The 17,133-nt window shown below is 46.6% G+C and overlaps 1 protein-coding gene across 2 annotated transcripts in view; it reads right to left on the minus strand.

Annotated features, from left to right (window-relative positions):
• Positions 1-3,942: 3,942 nt before the first annotated feature.
• The window catches only part of SP6 (Sp6 transcription factor), a 100,266-nt gene continuing 87,075 nt past the window's right edge, over positions 3,943-17,133 (minus strand). For both annotated transcript variants that reach the window (XM_028703087.2, XM_028703086.2), the window contains one exon: positions 3,943-8,074. In XM_028703087.2, the coding sequence (XP_028558920.1) occupies positions 6,935-8,038 (1,104 nt within the window). In that variant the 5' untranslated portion in view covers positions 8,039-8,074 and the 3' untranslated portion in view covers positions 3,943-6,934. The remainder of the gene's footprint in view (positions 8,075-17,133) is intronic.

Here is a 17,133-nt window from a genome sequence, read left to right on the forward strand (position 1 = left end):
CCTTTCACCCTTCTTGTTTCGTATTTACTTCCCTCCCTAAAAATCCCTTCCTTTTAATTTCATTACACTTCAGCTAGCGGGGAAATCCAGTTCTTGTTATTATTTGCTCAAGGGCTTCACCGATCTCGGGCTAGGGTGGGGTAGGAAAGTAATTGCAATAATCCTTAATACAAAACACAAGCCGTTTCATTTTTAAAATAGGGTTTTCGGATGGGGGAGGGTGGAGACAGCAAGAAAAGAACCTGCTTCCTCGGCCACCAAACACTCAGCTCCATACATTCAGATCTGCCTCCTCCACCAGAGGAGAGACAGCTGGGAAAGTTCAGTAGGTAGGGAATGAGACGCCTAATCTCAGGGGCGTAAGTTTGAGCCCCATGTTGGGCAAAAGATTCTGGCATTGCAGGGGATTGGACTAGGTTGTGTTCCCTTCCAGCTCTGATTAACACCCTAAAAATACCGTGGGGAGAAATTGAGAGGGGATTTTCCTGACAAGCGACGACAGTTCTGTATTTTTTAAAAAATGTTAAGATTTCAGTTAAAATCACAGGCAACAGCAGCCGGAATGCACAACACGAGAGAAGTGCAAATCCAATCAAATCGAAATGTGTAAGGCCCGGGTTGCAAAGGAGACAGGTGTACAACACACCCTCTTCTCTGCCCCACACAATTGGGCCATCTCTTTGGAATCCTGGCTCGGCCTGCTTCACTGGCTTCTGGGAACTGCTCCCGCCTCCCCCTGCCTGAGCTTTCCCCCGAGGCGAAGAGAGTGGCGGGCGAGAGAGAGAGAGAGAGAGAGAGAGAAGTGGGTGTGGGAAAGCAGCAGGTGTCTTCGGCATTTGGCAATCGCTCAATGGACAGCGTGTTGCACGAAACGCACACGGCGGATCCAGCCACGAGCCAGCTGCTTTGTGGGATCTCCTCCTCCTTCGCGCCCAGAAGGGAAATGTCGGCCTACTAATTTGGGGCTGGCTAAGTTGCCTTCTCCTGCTCGGGTACGCCACCCGCGTTCACATTTAATCCTCAGCTTTTCCGGAAGGTTTGGGCTACCAAGCTTATCCACATCGCTAAGTTTGTCGAGATTTACTTGCACACACACATGTACCTCGTCTTGGACGATTTGGGTCATGGCTGCTTTCTGAGGCCCGAGGCTATTTTGACACCGCACTTTTGGCCTTGTGCCGTTCTCCTACAGCGAAAGCAGTTCCTCAGCAAAGGTCACAAGAAATAGGAAAAGGAGAGAAAGGGAGTCTGCACATGGGGACTGGCTACTGTTGTTAGCCAGCGGTCACTCTGGGTGCTGCTGTTTCCATGTGGATTGTGAGTGTCCAGTGCGCTAGTTCAGTTTCAAAAGCATGCTGAAAACCCATGGGCAGGAGAGTGACTGCATGAGCATCGCCAAAAGAACAAAAAAGAGGACAAGAAAGGGTGCAGATTTGCATAAAAATGACTCATGCCCCTTTATATGTATACACACAAATTTAGAAATGACAACTATAACTTACCGTATTTTTCGCTCCATAAGACGCACCTAGTTTTTAGAGGGGGAATGCAAGAAAAAAAAATTAAGGGAGCGTTGAGCAGAGCCTGTATGCATCCCAGGCTCTGCTCAGCGCTCCCGTTCACGAGCTGCGTGGAGCGTGTGTGTGGCGCTTGCAGGCTTTTCCCCCAGGAAGGAGAAGGGCAGCCCATCACTAAGGGGAAAAGCCCCCAAGAGCCCCACACATGCTCCACGCGGCTCTTTAAAGGGAGTGCGGCTTTTGTGGGAGGTGGGGGAAGGGACAGAGCGTGGCTAAGCCAGAAGCTAGAACAGCAAGTTCTCGCAGTTCTGGCTTCTGGGATAGCTGCGCAGCCTGCATTTGCTCCATAAGACGCACACAGATTTTACTTTTTGGAGGGAAAAGGTGCATCTTATAGAGAAAAAAATACGGTGAATAGAAATACAATACTTCTCACCATAGTGGGGGATCCTGTGATTACATGCCATGTGTGCGCGCCTGGAAGGGACCACAAGGATAATCTAGTCCCACACCCTGCAGTGCGGGACTATTTTGCCCAACATGGGTCTTGAACCCATAACCCTGAGATTAAGAGTATCATGACTGAGCTATTCCTCTTTTCTTACGGTTCTTTATCTTTAAACTGTACTTGGAATGGACAGCCCTTCAAAGAGAGGACTTCCCCCTATAAAACAGGGCATTTGGCCACCCTCGTAGGCAGGAAAGCACCAAGAACTGGACTTAATAATATCTGGGTAAATTGTCCTGGAAATCATGCTGCGAACTCAAGTCACGGCTCAGCTCACCAGGGCTTAGCTTTCTTAAAATGCCTCAGAATGTAAAAGGTGATAGGAAAGATAACAACACTCGTAGTGTTTTCCCCCCCTCTCACCATGACTAAGCATAACCTGCCTACAAACATTTTTATCACCACTGAGTTACCACAGTCTGGTTACCAGCATTTAGAACAGGGAGCAGCAGCGACTGTAAAGTCTTCAAACTTGTTTTCAGCCAACTCACTGATTCTCAAATCATGCATTCTTCTATGCTAGCTGAGGGATGCCTCTGAACATGAGCCTTTCCCTCACTAGACAACCTCCGCAAATATACATGATCCGAGGGAAGGATTTCCAGAAAGCACAATAGGTTCCAGATAGGTTCCTGTTTTTAGAATGAAAATAAAGCTTTGAATAAGTACAGAAACACTGTACTTAACTACAGCCCAGCCCCTGCACCCAGCATCCTGAATTTGGGGATCTGTTGCCACCTCTGAGTTTCCCAAACTTGAGACACCAGCAGTTTTTTTTACTACAGTTCCCATTATCCCTGACCACTGGCCCTGCTAGCTAGGGATGACAGGAGTTGCAGTCCAAAAGCAGCTGAAGACCCAAGTTTGGGAAACCCAGGCCTAACAAATGAGAAGAATAAGGGTTTTCGGAAGAAGAACCCAACGCCAAAGTAAAAATAAAAAAATCAGGATCCATAGCCTAGTCCATACCATGCCCAGATTTAGTTTAAAACTGAAGCCAATCCAAGCTTGTAAAAAGACATAATCACTGGAAGGGCCTTTGTTGCTATGCTAGGGGGCAGGGAGAGCACATTAAGAGAGCAGAGCCATTAGTTATTCCCTTCCCCTCGGTGTTTGTGTGTGTGTGTGTGTGTGTAAAAAGGATTCTTCCTTCGGGCAGAGTTATGTTTTTAACAAGCGTTTCCCAAGCAATTGTTGTTATATATTCTTTTCCTCTCTCCTTTTCTGGCCTGGACATGTCTGGACACCTTCTTGCTGTGAGGCTGCACGAGATCCCACACAATTTCTCTCTCTCCAAACATCCTCCCTCATGCCATTCTAGAGCAATGTTCATGCTGCATGCTGGGGGAAAGGGCAGGTGGAGCCAAGGATATTGCCACAAGACAAAAAGAGCAAGGGAGAAACCCCTACTGGGCAGGAGGCAACATGGTTGAACTTTCCAGGTGGGGTCATTAATGAGGAGGAAAAATGCTAAGATTGTGGGGTGTGGGAAGAGGCTTTGAAGAGCTAGAACAAATTGGGGATTGGGTAGGAAAGAGTCTCCAGTCCATTCTCCTAAATCTGATTGGCCTGCAAAACTTCAAGTCTGAATTCTGCTATTTGGAATATAGTTAGCAGAATACTGTATTATTATATTGAGATGCTTTTGGACTTGGGGACGGGGCATACAAAGGGTTGTAGCCAGATAAGTTGTACTCAAAGTAGACACATTGACATTAAACTGATTGAACTTCAATGGGTCTACTCTATGACTAAGATTAGACACAACCAAAAGACTGAATTTTGGCAATGCGATAGTTTACATGACTGTCTCCAAATATATATCAAGAAAAATCTATACGGAGCTCTGTGTGTGTGTGTGTGTGTGTGTGTGTGTGTGTGTGTGTGTGTTTTAAAGACCACCCTTTCGAAACTGGGTTTTCAAAATCCCATCCATCAAATTTAATGTTTTTGCAAAACTGCATTTCATTGAAATTTGTGTGGTGACTGAGAGATTAGTGTAGCAGGTGCCTCAGTGGGCTAAGGATGTAGACAAAGAACGCAATACATTTTGTGCTGCAGAAAAAAGAATCTCGGAAAACACCTCCCATTTGGTACAAATAGAAATACAGTTAATTGTGTATTTTGAATTTGAACCCTTTCCTTCAAATTCAGTTCCTTGTGAGAGTAGGAACCCTACATACTGCTATTTTAACAAACAAAACGGAAATGCATACAATTGCTTCACTGTGCAACATTTTAGGTCTGGGTGTGTGTGGTATTTTTTTTTTAACAGGGATTACAAATGCAATAATATGATGCACTTCTGAAACACAGCTAAAACTGTTGTGTCTGAAACATCAACAGAGAGAGCTCACCTATAGTCAGATACATATGCTTCACTACAGGGATAATTTTAAGACATGAGGTGTTTTTTTATATCACTGGTAAGTTCTGTGCATCAGTGATTGAGGCATAATTTCTTACACAAAATTTCTGTTTTCAAACCACTTGAGAATTTTGAGCTGAGTGAAGGGAAAGATCCATGCCACCAATCCACCCAATGTGATCCATGTACGTACAGCAAGTACACAATATCAGTGTAGTAATATGCTCACTGGCCTGGTTTTCACATCACAGTAAGACAAACTACGGCTTAGCATGAATGAGCTTTTCTCCCCTCCTCTCCAAACAACTCACAAGCTGTAACCAATGTTTACTGTGTGTGGTTTGTTTAGGGAGACAAACCATGTACTTGTGTTCGCATGTAACAACTAGCCAAACCATGCCTTAACTCCCAGTGGCACAGCAGGAGCAGGGGAGGAGCACAACATTGTGATTTTCTAACTGTGCACCAGCACAACTGCTCATCTGTGCTTAGCCATTGTTTAACTTAGCATTACATGTAAACAAGGCCTACCTAAGGACGATTCCTCTGCACAAACAACAATGTGGGTATAGTTTAGCTTTTCAGTACTCCCATAGTGCTCTTGGTATGCGCCACTGAGATGCTTTTAAGCTCTGCTTTACAACAATGAGGTCTAGAAACTTCCTTATTGTTGAACAGGACAGCAATGTATGGTAGCTCCATAGAATTAACTGTGTGACTGCTTCTGGAGGTGCATAGCACTACTAAGTCGTTGCTCTTCCACTGCAAGCTACAAGCAGAATTGCAATAGATTTTCCGTGGTCCTGAGGACATTGAACTTTTTCTGTATGTTCATCAGGTAAGCCACTTTTCTAAAATGGCAATGACCAGAAAGGTTTCCCCCTCTTTTTAAAAATTAGCATTATAGTGTTATAGCACTGCAACACACTAATTTAAGAAGTATTTCACTAATATTTTAATATTTTTAAAAAACTGGATCAGAAATGTAGCTTGGAAGCATTTAATTAGGAGGGAGGGTGTGTACTTCTAAAATGGCAGTGACTTGAAACAGCTTTCTTCTTAGTATTTTTTATTAGCATGAGAGTCTTATAGTGCTATGGCACTTTAATTTAAGCAGCATTTGGCTCATTTTTTAAAAGTTAAATAAAATATATATATAGCCAGAAAAGTGTATTTTCACTAATTAACAGCTCAATTAAAAAGGGTTATAAAACCCAGACTCGTTCACCTGCTGGATACATCACTGTCCATGTCGACACAACACTTCTAAAAAAGATGGAAGGGTAATGCTAAGGGCATCTACAGTCTTCTGTCCTTCTAAGAAAATGATATATTTTCTATGGTAAGAAAAGACAGAAGAAACACAGGGAAGATTATAAATGGATAACAATGCTGTATTGGACACACATACACACACACACACCCCAAATGTGAATGAACAGGGCATTATTCCACACTAAACACCTAGTATGGAAGCAGCTGTTATGTCTGCGTTCAATTTGGATTTTGCAACTCCTTAAGAGTTGAAAATCATAGATGATTTTTAAATATCTGTCACACTCCTGTGATGTTACAAACACGTTACAAAAATTCACATTACAGGAGCAGTCTCCTGCTCCTATCATTTTAAGATCAGGAATGTCTATTGGGAGAGAGCCTGGAAGCTAGTTAAGGGTATAAACACAGTTTTGGAGATTGTATCCTTTCACAGGTGACTTAAAGAAAGTGCTGAATATGTGTATAAACTCACATTTCAGCCTGGTCCTTAAGAAAATTTTAAAATAAATCTGTAGTGCATGATTTATTAGGTTACAAGGGCTATAAAGTACCACAAGGGGAACTAAAATGTACTTTCAGAGCCACTTGTGAAAACACCCATAGTTAAGGATAAGGTTGAGGGCCTTAGAGGCTTTGGGAACAGAGCAAGGTAGCAATCTAAGACACAAGCCAACAATTCTGCCCATTATCCTTCCAAAAAAAATAAAAATAAAAATCCAATGGAAGTGTGGTAGCTATTTTGCCTACAAATCTAGGGTAGCCTTGTTACCTACTAAATCGGAGACCTGGGGTGGGTGGGAGTTGAATAGCAGATCCAACCCCCTAAATTTCTACAAGCTTAAACTGAAGAATGTCGTTCCACCATAACTGTTAACACAGTTGTGTGTTCTCTGTGTATAATAGCGACAAGAAACCCATCATTCAAGATGGAGACAGGTAAGGCCCATATCCCTCCATTTGTATCTGCCCAGAAGATTCCACTTAGCCCAACCCACCTCAAAGACCATCCTTCAAAAATATCCCTCCCATACTCCCCAAACACACACTCAACACACCCAGCCGAAAGCTGCTCAAGGGCGTGGCCCTTCCCAGTGTGTCCCAACAACATCGTCCTTTCCTCCTAGGGAATAAATAACTTCTCCTTCCAAAGACAGGATAAGGTTCAGGCTTAGAGGGTGTCGTGTGATCCCAGAGCCTTGAGCAAGGAGGACAAGTCAGTAGGCCAGGAGGCACCATGATGGAGAGATGGCGAGGAAGAAAGGCTCAGTTGGGTTGGGAAGCTGCACTCGAAGAGCTTCCGTCAGGTTCCCGTTTGACTTTTGCAGGAGGCTCTGTCCCAGCTTTGGCCTCTCCTTCTCCTTCCTCCTTAGCACCTTCATGTGTCTTCATGTGCTTGCTCAAGTGGTCGCTTCTCATGAAGACCCGGTTGCAAACAGGGCAGGTGAACTTTTTGGTTCCCGTGTGGGTCTGAAGGTGCCTCTGCAGCTCATCAGAGCGGGTGAAGCGCTTCCCACAAAACAGCCAATTGCAGACAAAGGGGCGGTCGCCACTGTGCCACCTCAAGTGGGCCTTCAGGTGCGATGTCTTGGCATAGGCCTTGCCACAGCCAGGGATGTGGCAGTTGTGGAGGTGCTTCTTCTTGGAGTTGTCAGGGCACTGGCCCACCCTTTCGGCCTCCTGGCAATTAGGGCACCGGCAGGCGGTTTGGCCAGAACTCCGGGTCACGGAGCGCCTTGAGCTCTTTGGCCTACCGCTACCATCCCCAGCCTGCTCCATTGGGTGGGGCTCCTGAGTAGAATCCAGGGACTTGATCACTTCCTGGCCCATGAGGTGTGGCCCTGAAGGCAGCAGGTGGTGAGGCGGGCCACAGAGCTGATGTTCTGCAGTGCCATAGCCACCCAGCCCTGGCTGAAGTCCGCCCGTGTGGCCCGGCGGCTGGAGACCACTCTGAAGCTCCATCCAGCTGGATCCAGCATGGAGATCCCACCATGGATTGATGCCACCATCGTCAGCGCCGCTGCTCGGATGGGTAGGCCTGAACCAAGGTTCATAGTGGTGAGCCATATCTGGTGCTGCCTGTAGGAGCTTAGAGTACGGGCCAGGGGCCAGCTGGCTTTCGCCGTCCAGGTCTAACCTTGAAGCCCCATGCAGCTCGTAACCAGCATTGCCCGAATACTCCGTGTCGGGCCCAGCCAAAGGCAGGTGCTGGAGCTCCGTGGGTTGCAGAGGGGACGGGAAATCTCCCCCGCTATCTGGGCTGGTGTGGGGCTGGAAGGTCTGCAGAGGCTGCAGCTCTACGTGGGTTGGAGAGGAACGGGGTGTCTCCGAACACTGGTTGCCAAGAGAACCACAGACGGCTGTGAGCATTGCAGAACTCCTCGGTGGGTAGGTTCTCAGACACACCTGGACAGGAAAGAAGGAGGAAGAGAGAGAAATGGTTGTGAGACAACAGCAAACAACAGCACAGAAAGCTTAACCCTCCCTCTACGGGACAGGCAATCTGTCGATTTTGGTTTCTCAGTTTCTCATTTTCCCCATCTTCAGTTCTCCACATTTCCACACCAGTTTGCTTTTCCCCCAAGTTCTTATGAGAATTCGCCAGCATTTTAGTGTGGATTTATCCCAATATACTCATTTTTCTATGCAGTTCTGCCTAATGTACTGGCTGGATGCAGAAGAATGGTGGGAAGTACAAGCGGGAGAACCACCAAGGGAAGGAAGAAGGCTCAAAGCTCGGGGAGTAGTGGTGGGACGACGACGAGCGGTAAGAGGGAGAAGACTGGGAGGAGGAGGAGGAGGAAGTTGAAGAGGTAACTGGGTTTAGTGAGCAGGGAGAGTCTGTGGCAGAGAGAAGTCCAGAATTGGAGGCAGAAGCTGAAGCAGGAAAGTGGGATGAGGGAGGCCAAGAGGCAGAGATGAGTCAGGTGGGGGAAGCTGCTGGCTATGGCATGCTCCCCTCCCCCCACGTCTCCCAGGACCAGAAGAAGTTGAAGCAAGAGGAGCAAGAAAACGGATGCACCAGCATAGTCTCAGATTGCTTAGGAAGGACCCAGGGGAGAAGGAGACTTAGGCTGCTGTGGGAAGGTAGGGACCGTCAGTCTCTGCAACTGCCTCATAGGGGCAAGACCTAGCAAAGAAGAGCTGCACATTAGGCCCGGCACTCCTGAGCAGATCCTATTTCATCTAACAAAAAGTTAACTTCACTTACTCCATGTGATTTATTGCTGGCGCATACACATTTTTTGCAAACTGGTTTTCCCCAATACAGTGCATTTTTGTAGGCTATCTTCACTAATATAGGTATCTTTACCCAAGTGTACTCTGTGTTTTGGTTTGCGCATTGTTTCCAAAAAAAGGTCTGAGTTAGGAAGGTTCACATTTACATGCAAACTGAATCGAAATTCTCCCCAACGCCTATTCCTTCTGAGGACTTTATTCACACTTACGCTTCGCCCTGCTCCTTCCAGGCAGAGGTCTGTGCTTTGCCGCTCTGTGTCCAAGCATGCCCCCACCCCAAAGTTTCCCTAGCAAAAACGTGCTCTTTAAAGCTGAATCGGAACAAACATCAATTCAGGGTTTTTTGTGATTGATATTTGCTCTGACTGAGCATTCAAGAGTGAGTTTTCACAGGGAAAGCTCTGGAGCAAAAGAAAATTGTGCAGGTGCTCGGACACAGAGCTTTAAATCACAGACCATGCCCGGAAAGAGTGTAGGAAAGTTAAGTGTAGATAAGCCCCAAGTCTTCCCATTTCATACTGGTTAGCTGGTGCTGGGTAAAACCAAGGAGGCGGGATGCAAACCAGTATTTATTGGGAAATCCCCCCAAAATCCCAGGGGAACAATTTTTTGACCAAAAAGCTATGGTAGAATTTCTTGTGAAAGATGACTTCTCTAAAATGCTTTAGAACATTGTTCCCTGCAGGTGGGATCCCAAATGGATCGCATGATCCTTTCACTGAGAACCCCCTGACCTTTTTCTGAGAAACCTCAGAGATCCCAGAAGCCTAGTTTGAAAGCCACTGTTTGCAGGCCCTTCCTGACTGGTTTATGTTTATTAGTTTGTTTTGCAACGTGTCATTGACACAATAATAGTGCATTTGTGGTGGATTAATACTGCGCCTTCCACACACCGTCCTGCTTTGTTAGCTGTTATGTGACGCTTCCCCACGTTCTTGCTGCCTGGAGGGGACACTCTTGCAACAAACGTGGGACAACCTACCCCTCCATGCAACCTGGGAACATTTGTGGTTTGAAAAGTTATAGGATTTCAGCAGGAAGCTATGGGGCATGGCATCAATCGGAAACAAAGCGTCATATCTGCCCTGAAACATTTGCATGCGCAAACACTATTGAAAACTGGATAGTATATTACTGCTACCATCAAGAGTGCAAATCATCATGAATGCACAATAAAAAGGATGTCTGGAGCGTAGCGTAGACACGTTAGTTCTTTTTAAGAAACACCACCACTGTGGTAGAGGTTGTTGTGGTGAGGGTATGGGGTGGGGAAGAGATTTAAATATAGCTTATTCTCTTTTTCTTCAAAAGCCTTTCTTAGAGACAGACCCTCTAATCGTCGGCTTCTGCAAGGCAGATAACAGTAATTATACCATCTGATCTTCAGCCGACTTAGCTGTGATGGCACAACTCTTGCCTTGTCCCATCGAAGGGAAGAGGGTTTGCTGAGTACTTTACGAAGCATAAAAACGCACCGTCTGTTTCCTCCCACTCTTATGGGGAAGAAAATAAAGATTTGAGGCCTGCCAAACGAAGCTAAGAAAAACTAAGAGGTGCTTGAAGAGTCCACAAACCATTGTGATATCCAACACACTAAGGGTGAAACAGCTACAGACAAGCCAAGCTATCTTTTTATTTATGGGTGTTTATGGATGTCAGGAAATACATATTGTTTCTGAACATTTTTTCTCTGTAGAATAGAGATGCTTAGTTCTATAAAGAAATATGGAACATTTGTTTACCCCCCCCCCCATTTCTTCCAGAGGCCCTCCACCCATTCCTATTTCGAGATCAGCAGCTCTCCATAAAACAGAACTTTATTTCATATTTATTGCCCGTTCCTCGGGTTTTCACAAGTGAAGGTTTTGCCATCACTGCATTGTCATGCTGGGAAAACCTTCAATTGCTGAATTTCTGTGTAGCATAAAGCAGCCCTGCCAGAAAGTAACAATCCTAACGGTGCAATCATAAGTAGAGGAGGTCCAAGTTCACCTTCCCTTATAGCTAGACCACTTTGTATTCCAGAAGTGAGGAACCTAATATTTCTTAACTACAACTTCAGCCAGCAGTGTCTGGGCAGAAATCAGCGAAATATCTGGGGAAATCCAGCCACATGGCAGCCCGTGTTGGCAGTGTCATTTTTGCCTATTTCCTCACTCAAAAACAGCTCAACGTCCAATTTCTGTCTATGCGCAAGAGAAAGGTATCAGCTGGTGTAGGGAAACCCCAAGGTTTGTGAAAAACAAACAAATCTTTAGGGAAAATAGCTTCCAAAACAGTCCAATGACTCAGCAGCCACAGAATGTTGTCCAACAGTCGGAAGGAATACCCAAAAAACCCAGGGCAGGGGATATTGAATGGAACATCCTGGAAGTGGTCATGGCTGACTACAATCCTGGATGAAATGCTCCATTCTGCAACATTTAGTTGCAGGCCTCACTTGTTTGTTATACAGCAACAAATCCATATTTGCCACCAAGTGTAATTTCAGCAGGGAAGCCCAGTCAGTTCCAGATCCCTACTAAGAATCTCTGTTTTCCCAAGCAATGTTTGCCATATTCACATTAGTGTTCCAAAATATTTTTTTAATGTAATGTAAAATGTGAACGAAGAGCACCTTCTGTCAGGAGTGCGTGCAGGACCAGTAGGGCTTCGCAGGACTGGGGCCTTCCTAAGTTTGTTCTGGAGAGGCAAGGTGCGGCTGCACAGGTGAGGCCGCTTGGTAACTCACTGCACCTGGTGGCTAGAGCCAGAAGGGATATAAGGTCAGCATTTCCCTTAAGCTCTTTGCCACAGCAACACATTTCCTGCCTCGCTGCGTTTGGCTTCTTGCTTCCTGATCCTCGGACCCTTGACTTTGAGACTCCTTGCTTCCTGATCCTCGGACTCTTGACTTTGTACTTGCCTGCTTCCTGATCCTCGGACCCCTGGCTTCTGGACTCTCGTTCCTACTCCCACCCCGCCATCTTGCCCTCGGTCCCGACGTCCTCAGCCAGGACTTCAATCGCCTGTAGACTGGACTGTGACACCTTCACTATGTAGGCTTGCTCAAATCACTATCTCAGTAGTGTCAAACTAGACAAGACTATTAAGCACATTTAGACTGACCATATACCTTGATCTGCAAAAAGCAGCTGTAGTGGATTCTAGCACGGATTGGGACCATAGCATGCTGGAGCAGGAGCTTTAATACCCCCCCTGCCATTTCCCACTGCAGGGAATCCCCCCACTGTGGGGGGGGGGGGATAGGGGCAAATAGCAAATTCTGGGGAGATTTTCAGTGGAAAACAAAATGGAAAGGGTTAAAGCCCTTCCTGATACAGGCTAGGAGCTCAGGGCTGCTTTTTATAAAGAAAGATTGCTTCTAGTCGAAGTGCATTCTTAAATCATCTTAAAAGTCACTTCGAGGCTATGGACGCATTAGCAGCATAAATCACAAGGAGGTCATTCCATCACCCACATGCTGTGTTTCAAGTCATATTTGCAACCCTATGTACACACCAGAGAGGAGGTGGAAATATCTTCACCAGGTACTAATTGCCTGTTTGGCTTCCCTGTGCCTGCAGCCCTACTCAGACTCCTGTTCATGAAGCTGTCATCTGCCGATGGGCTGCCATTTGCGCATGCGCAACGGCTGCCTCAGATGCACACACCTCGGCTTAACCGCAAAGTGAGCGTAGCTTACGTTTTCAAACCGGAGAGAAGCTGCTTTGAGGGGAACTGCATCGAAGAGCAGCATTTCTCAAGGAACTGAAGGATAGATATGGATCGTGGCCAAGGTTATCCACCGCACATGATTTCAAATACCAGCAGCGAGAGTGTACTGTACTTGAGCCTGAGTGAATTGTAATGTCATGTGAATGGTAACAAACCTAAATTAAAAAGAGGAGTGACGGGGAAACTACAATTCGAAGTGGGGAAAGCTAGGAGATTCCCTGGGCTCTCTCACACGAGGACCATTTTGCTTTGCAGATACAGTGGTACCTCAGGTTAAGAACTTAATTCGTTCTGGAGGTCTGTTCTTAACCTGAAACTGTTCTTAACCTGAAGCACCACTTTAGCTAATGGGGCCTCCTGCTGTCGCTGTGCTGTTCTCATCCTGAAGCAAAGTTCTTAACCTGAGGTAATATGTCTGGGTTAGCGGAGTCTGTAACCTGAAGCATATGTAACCTGAAGCGTATGTAACCCGAGGTACCACTGTACATCTGTTCAGGCCATTACTTGTGGTGAACAAGGAGAAGGCCACAGTCGTTTCCATTTCTGGTAATTAGGTGTATTACCTGCCCTGGGAGAGCTTACATTCCTTTTAAAGGACAGGTTCATGTTCTGGGAGTACACTCTGGTGGCTTATGTGTGCTATACAGTAAGTGCTTATGCCCAGCTTAGGCTGGTTCACCAGCAATGGCCACACCCCTATTGGGATAGCCTGGCTTCAGCTGTCCATGCTTTGGTGACCTCCCATCTGGACTACTGCAATGCACTGTATGTGGGGCTGCCCTTGTAGCTGCCAGTGCGGTCTGTCAGATTGGACCATGTGTCACTGGTCTTGAAAACACTCCACTGGCAGCCAGTGAGCTATCAGGCCCAACTCAAGGTGTTAGTACTAGCATGTTGTTGTTTAGTCGTGTCCGACTCTTCGTGACCCCAAGGACCAGAGCACGCTATGAGCTATGCCATGCAGGTCCACCCAAGATGGACAGGTCATAGTGGAGAGTTTTGACCAAACGTGATCCACCTGGAGTAGGAACCAGCAAGCCACTCCAGTCTCCCTGCCAAGAAAACTCCATGGACAAAGACAACAGTACTAGCATATTAACTCTAAATGGCACCTAAAATAGCACCTTCTCCAGCAACAACCATCTTGGACCCTATGATAGGCAAGTGAAGTCTTGTTAATAATCAGCCACTGGGGGCTGCCTGGTTGCTGGTTATATTTTCAGTGGCTTCTCCCCATTTGTGGTCTGCTGTCCCTAATGAGGTGTATCTGTCTCCCTCATTGCTCGTTTTCAGGAGAAATTAAAAGACATTCCTGTTTCCCCAGCTATTTGATGGCTGAAAGACACTGCTCCTGGCAACCCTGAAATCACTGGTTGAAAATGTTTTTAATTGTTTTACAGGGGAAAAAAACTTTTAAAACAACAACCTTTAAAAATGCTTTTAGTTGCTGTGTTTTTAATGTTTCATCATTGCTGTGCCAGATGCCTTGGGCTGCTTTGGGAGGAAGGACGAGGAAATACAACTCAAATAAATAACGCTTTATGACGTTTAGGAGCAGCCAGTCAAGTAACATGAATGCCACCATACTAAAGGTGACTACCAGATGCAGCTAAGTGGGTTGTGTTTGAGGAATTCCCTGTGCCAAATCTGCAATTGCACTTAACACAGAGCACCAACAACACATGCTAGCTAGAGGTCTAAGAGGCTAACCACATTTGTATCGCTTACCAACATAATACAGCTAACTTAGGCAGAAGATTTTAAGAGCCATTAATGGGGGGCAGGGGAATGTGTAGAAAGGGGGCCTGGTTCACTGGGCACCTTCCCCCAAGATGTCCCCTTCTGCAAGATTCCCACTGAAATGTGCAACATCTTGAGGGGATCCTACTACACACAAACCTGCCAAGTTCAGTACTTTTGCATCCTGTGCAGCTAAATGTATGGTGGTACCTCGGGTTAAGTACTTAATTCATTCCGGAGGTCCGTACTTAACCTGAAACTGTTCTTAACCTGAAGCACCACTTTAGCTAATGGGGCCTCCTGCTGCTGCCGCGCCGCCGGAGCACGATTTCTGTTCTCAGCCTGAAGCAAAGTTCTTAACCTGAAGCACTATTTATGGGTTAGCGGAGTATGTAACCTGAAGCGTATGTAACCTGAGGTACCACTGTATCTGCATACAGAATGGGAAATGTGGTAGAGTCAAAAAATGAGAGACTGTCAATCTGCAAATATCGATTAGAATTCCCCCTTCCCCAGTTTGGGTCGAAGCTTCTCTAGAGGAAGAATTTTAAAGAGGGCAAGGATGCAGTCGGGGAAAAGAAAAAGAAAAGGAGGAGATGAGGAAAGTAGTGGGCTCACAGTTGTAGATTCTAATCCCCCCTGCTGCTGCGTGGCTTCGAAGAGACAGATAGCATCAAAGTTGATGGAGTATCCCAGAATTCCATGTTGTGCTGTGTGGCGGTGTGACTCATTCCTCAGTTCTATGGAAATGGTGCAATGGGAGAAGGGAAAACCCCACCCTGGGCAGGGGCGGACTTTGGTCTTTCAAATTGCAGCAGCACCCTGTGCAAGGCCTAAATTTGGCACTCCCTGGCACTCAGCTTCTGTTCTGCATGCGCATTACATCAAAGCTGTGGTGCCCTGAGGTGCCCTCCGCAGCTTGGTGCCTAGTGCTGGGGAACTGGTCACACTGCCCTAAATGTGCTTCTGCCCTGGGCTTTGAAACTGACCTGTCTCAGCCCCCTGTATACCTGAAGGAGCGTTTCCACCCCCATCGTTCAGCCTGGACACTGAGGTCCAGCTCCGAGGGCCGGTTCTGGCGGTTTCCTCACTGCAAGACATGAAGTTACAGGGAACCAGGCAGAGGGCCTTCTCGGTAGTGGCATCCGCCCTGTGGAATGCCCTCCCATTAGATGCCAAGGAGATATACAGCTACTGTATATACTGGAGTATAAGCCGACTTTTCCAGCACATTTTTTATGTTGAAAAAGCCTCCCTCAGCTTAGGGTTGCTCCTTCCTCCTCCTCCGCCTTTGCCGCTGTCGGCGGCGGAGGAACAAGCAGCCTGAAAGCAGCCCTTTCGGGTTGCTTATTCTTCCTCCGTCACTGCCACCACCACCTGGTTTGTGGTGTGGTGAACCAGCTTATACTCGAGTCAATAAGTTTTCCCAGTTTTTTGTGCTAAAATTAGCTGCCTCTGCTTATATTTGGGTCGGCTTATACTCGAGTATATACAGTATATGACATTTAGAAGATATCTGAAGGTGGCCCTGTATAGGGAAGTTTTTAACGTTTGCTGTTTTTACTGTTGGAAGCTGCCCAGAGAAGCTGAGACAACCCAGTCAGATGGGTGGGGTACAAATAATAAAATTACGATGATGTTGACGATGACATTTATATCCCACCGTTCCTCCAAGGAGCTCAAAGTGGTATACAGTGGTACCTCAGCTTAAGTACTTAGTTCGTTCCGGAGGTCCGTACTTAACCTGAAACTGTTCATAACCTGAAGCACCACTTTAGCTAATGGGGCCTCCCGCTGCCGCCGTGCCGCCGGAACACAATTTCTGTTCTCATCCTGAAGCAAAGTTCTTAACCTGAAGCACTATTCCTGGGTTAGTGGAGTCTGTAACCTGAAGTGTATGTAACCTGAAGCGTATGTAACCTGAGGTACCACTGTACATAGTTCTACCCTCTTCATTTTGTCCTTGCAACAACCCTGTGAAGTGGGTTAGGCTGAGAGGCTGTGACTGGCCCAAGGTCACCCAGTGAACCTTGAGCCATACATCCACTACACACACATGTACACAAATATACACAATTCAGTGGCGTAGCGTGGGGGTGCAGGGGGGCCAGCCGCACCGGGCGCAACATCTGAGGGTTAGGGTTAGGGGGCGCAAATCCACGGGTTAGGGGGCGCAAATCCACGGGTTAGGGGGTGCAAATTACTTGCCTTGCCCCGGGTGCTGACAACCCACGCTACACCACTGACACAATTGGTGGCCCTAGCCACTCTTCCAGGGTCACATGGTGCCCTGCTCAGTCTATTGCGACAAACGCGGAGTGTGGCTCAAGTCTGTGAGACAGAAATAATGATCCATCCTAGATCTTTAAGCCCCAGCCAATTACTCATCTATACAACTGGATGCATCAAGTTCCCAGTCAAACAAAAGGAGAAATCATTCAAGTCCCTCTTCACTCTCTCTCACTATGAGGCACTGCAGATGTTATCACAGTTGGCTCAGGTAACACCCTGCCTCCCACTAAATAACGGCTTGTGCAAGTTCTGCAAGCGGTGTAACATCTGAACTGGAGATGCAGGGAAGATTGCCGAAACAAATTCCTAGTCGTGATGAAAGCAGCCGTTTGGTTAGCCTTAGGCCACAATCCAAAACACACTTACACAGGAGTAAGACCTACTGAACATATAGCCACATAACCTCCCTGAAAAAGGTTTGCGCAAATCAGCCAGGAAGAATGGTTTGTTTGCACGATGTTTGGAAAGAGATCATC

Source organism: Podarcis muralis, chromosome 13, assembly GCF_964188315.1.
Source record: "Podarcis muralis chromosome 13, rPodMur119.hap1.1, whole genome shotgun sequence".
NCBI classification, from domain to species: domain Eukaryota; kingdom Metazoa; phylum Chordata; class Lepidosauria; order Squamata; family Lacertidae; genus Podarcis; species Podarcis muralis.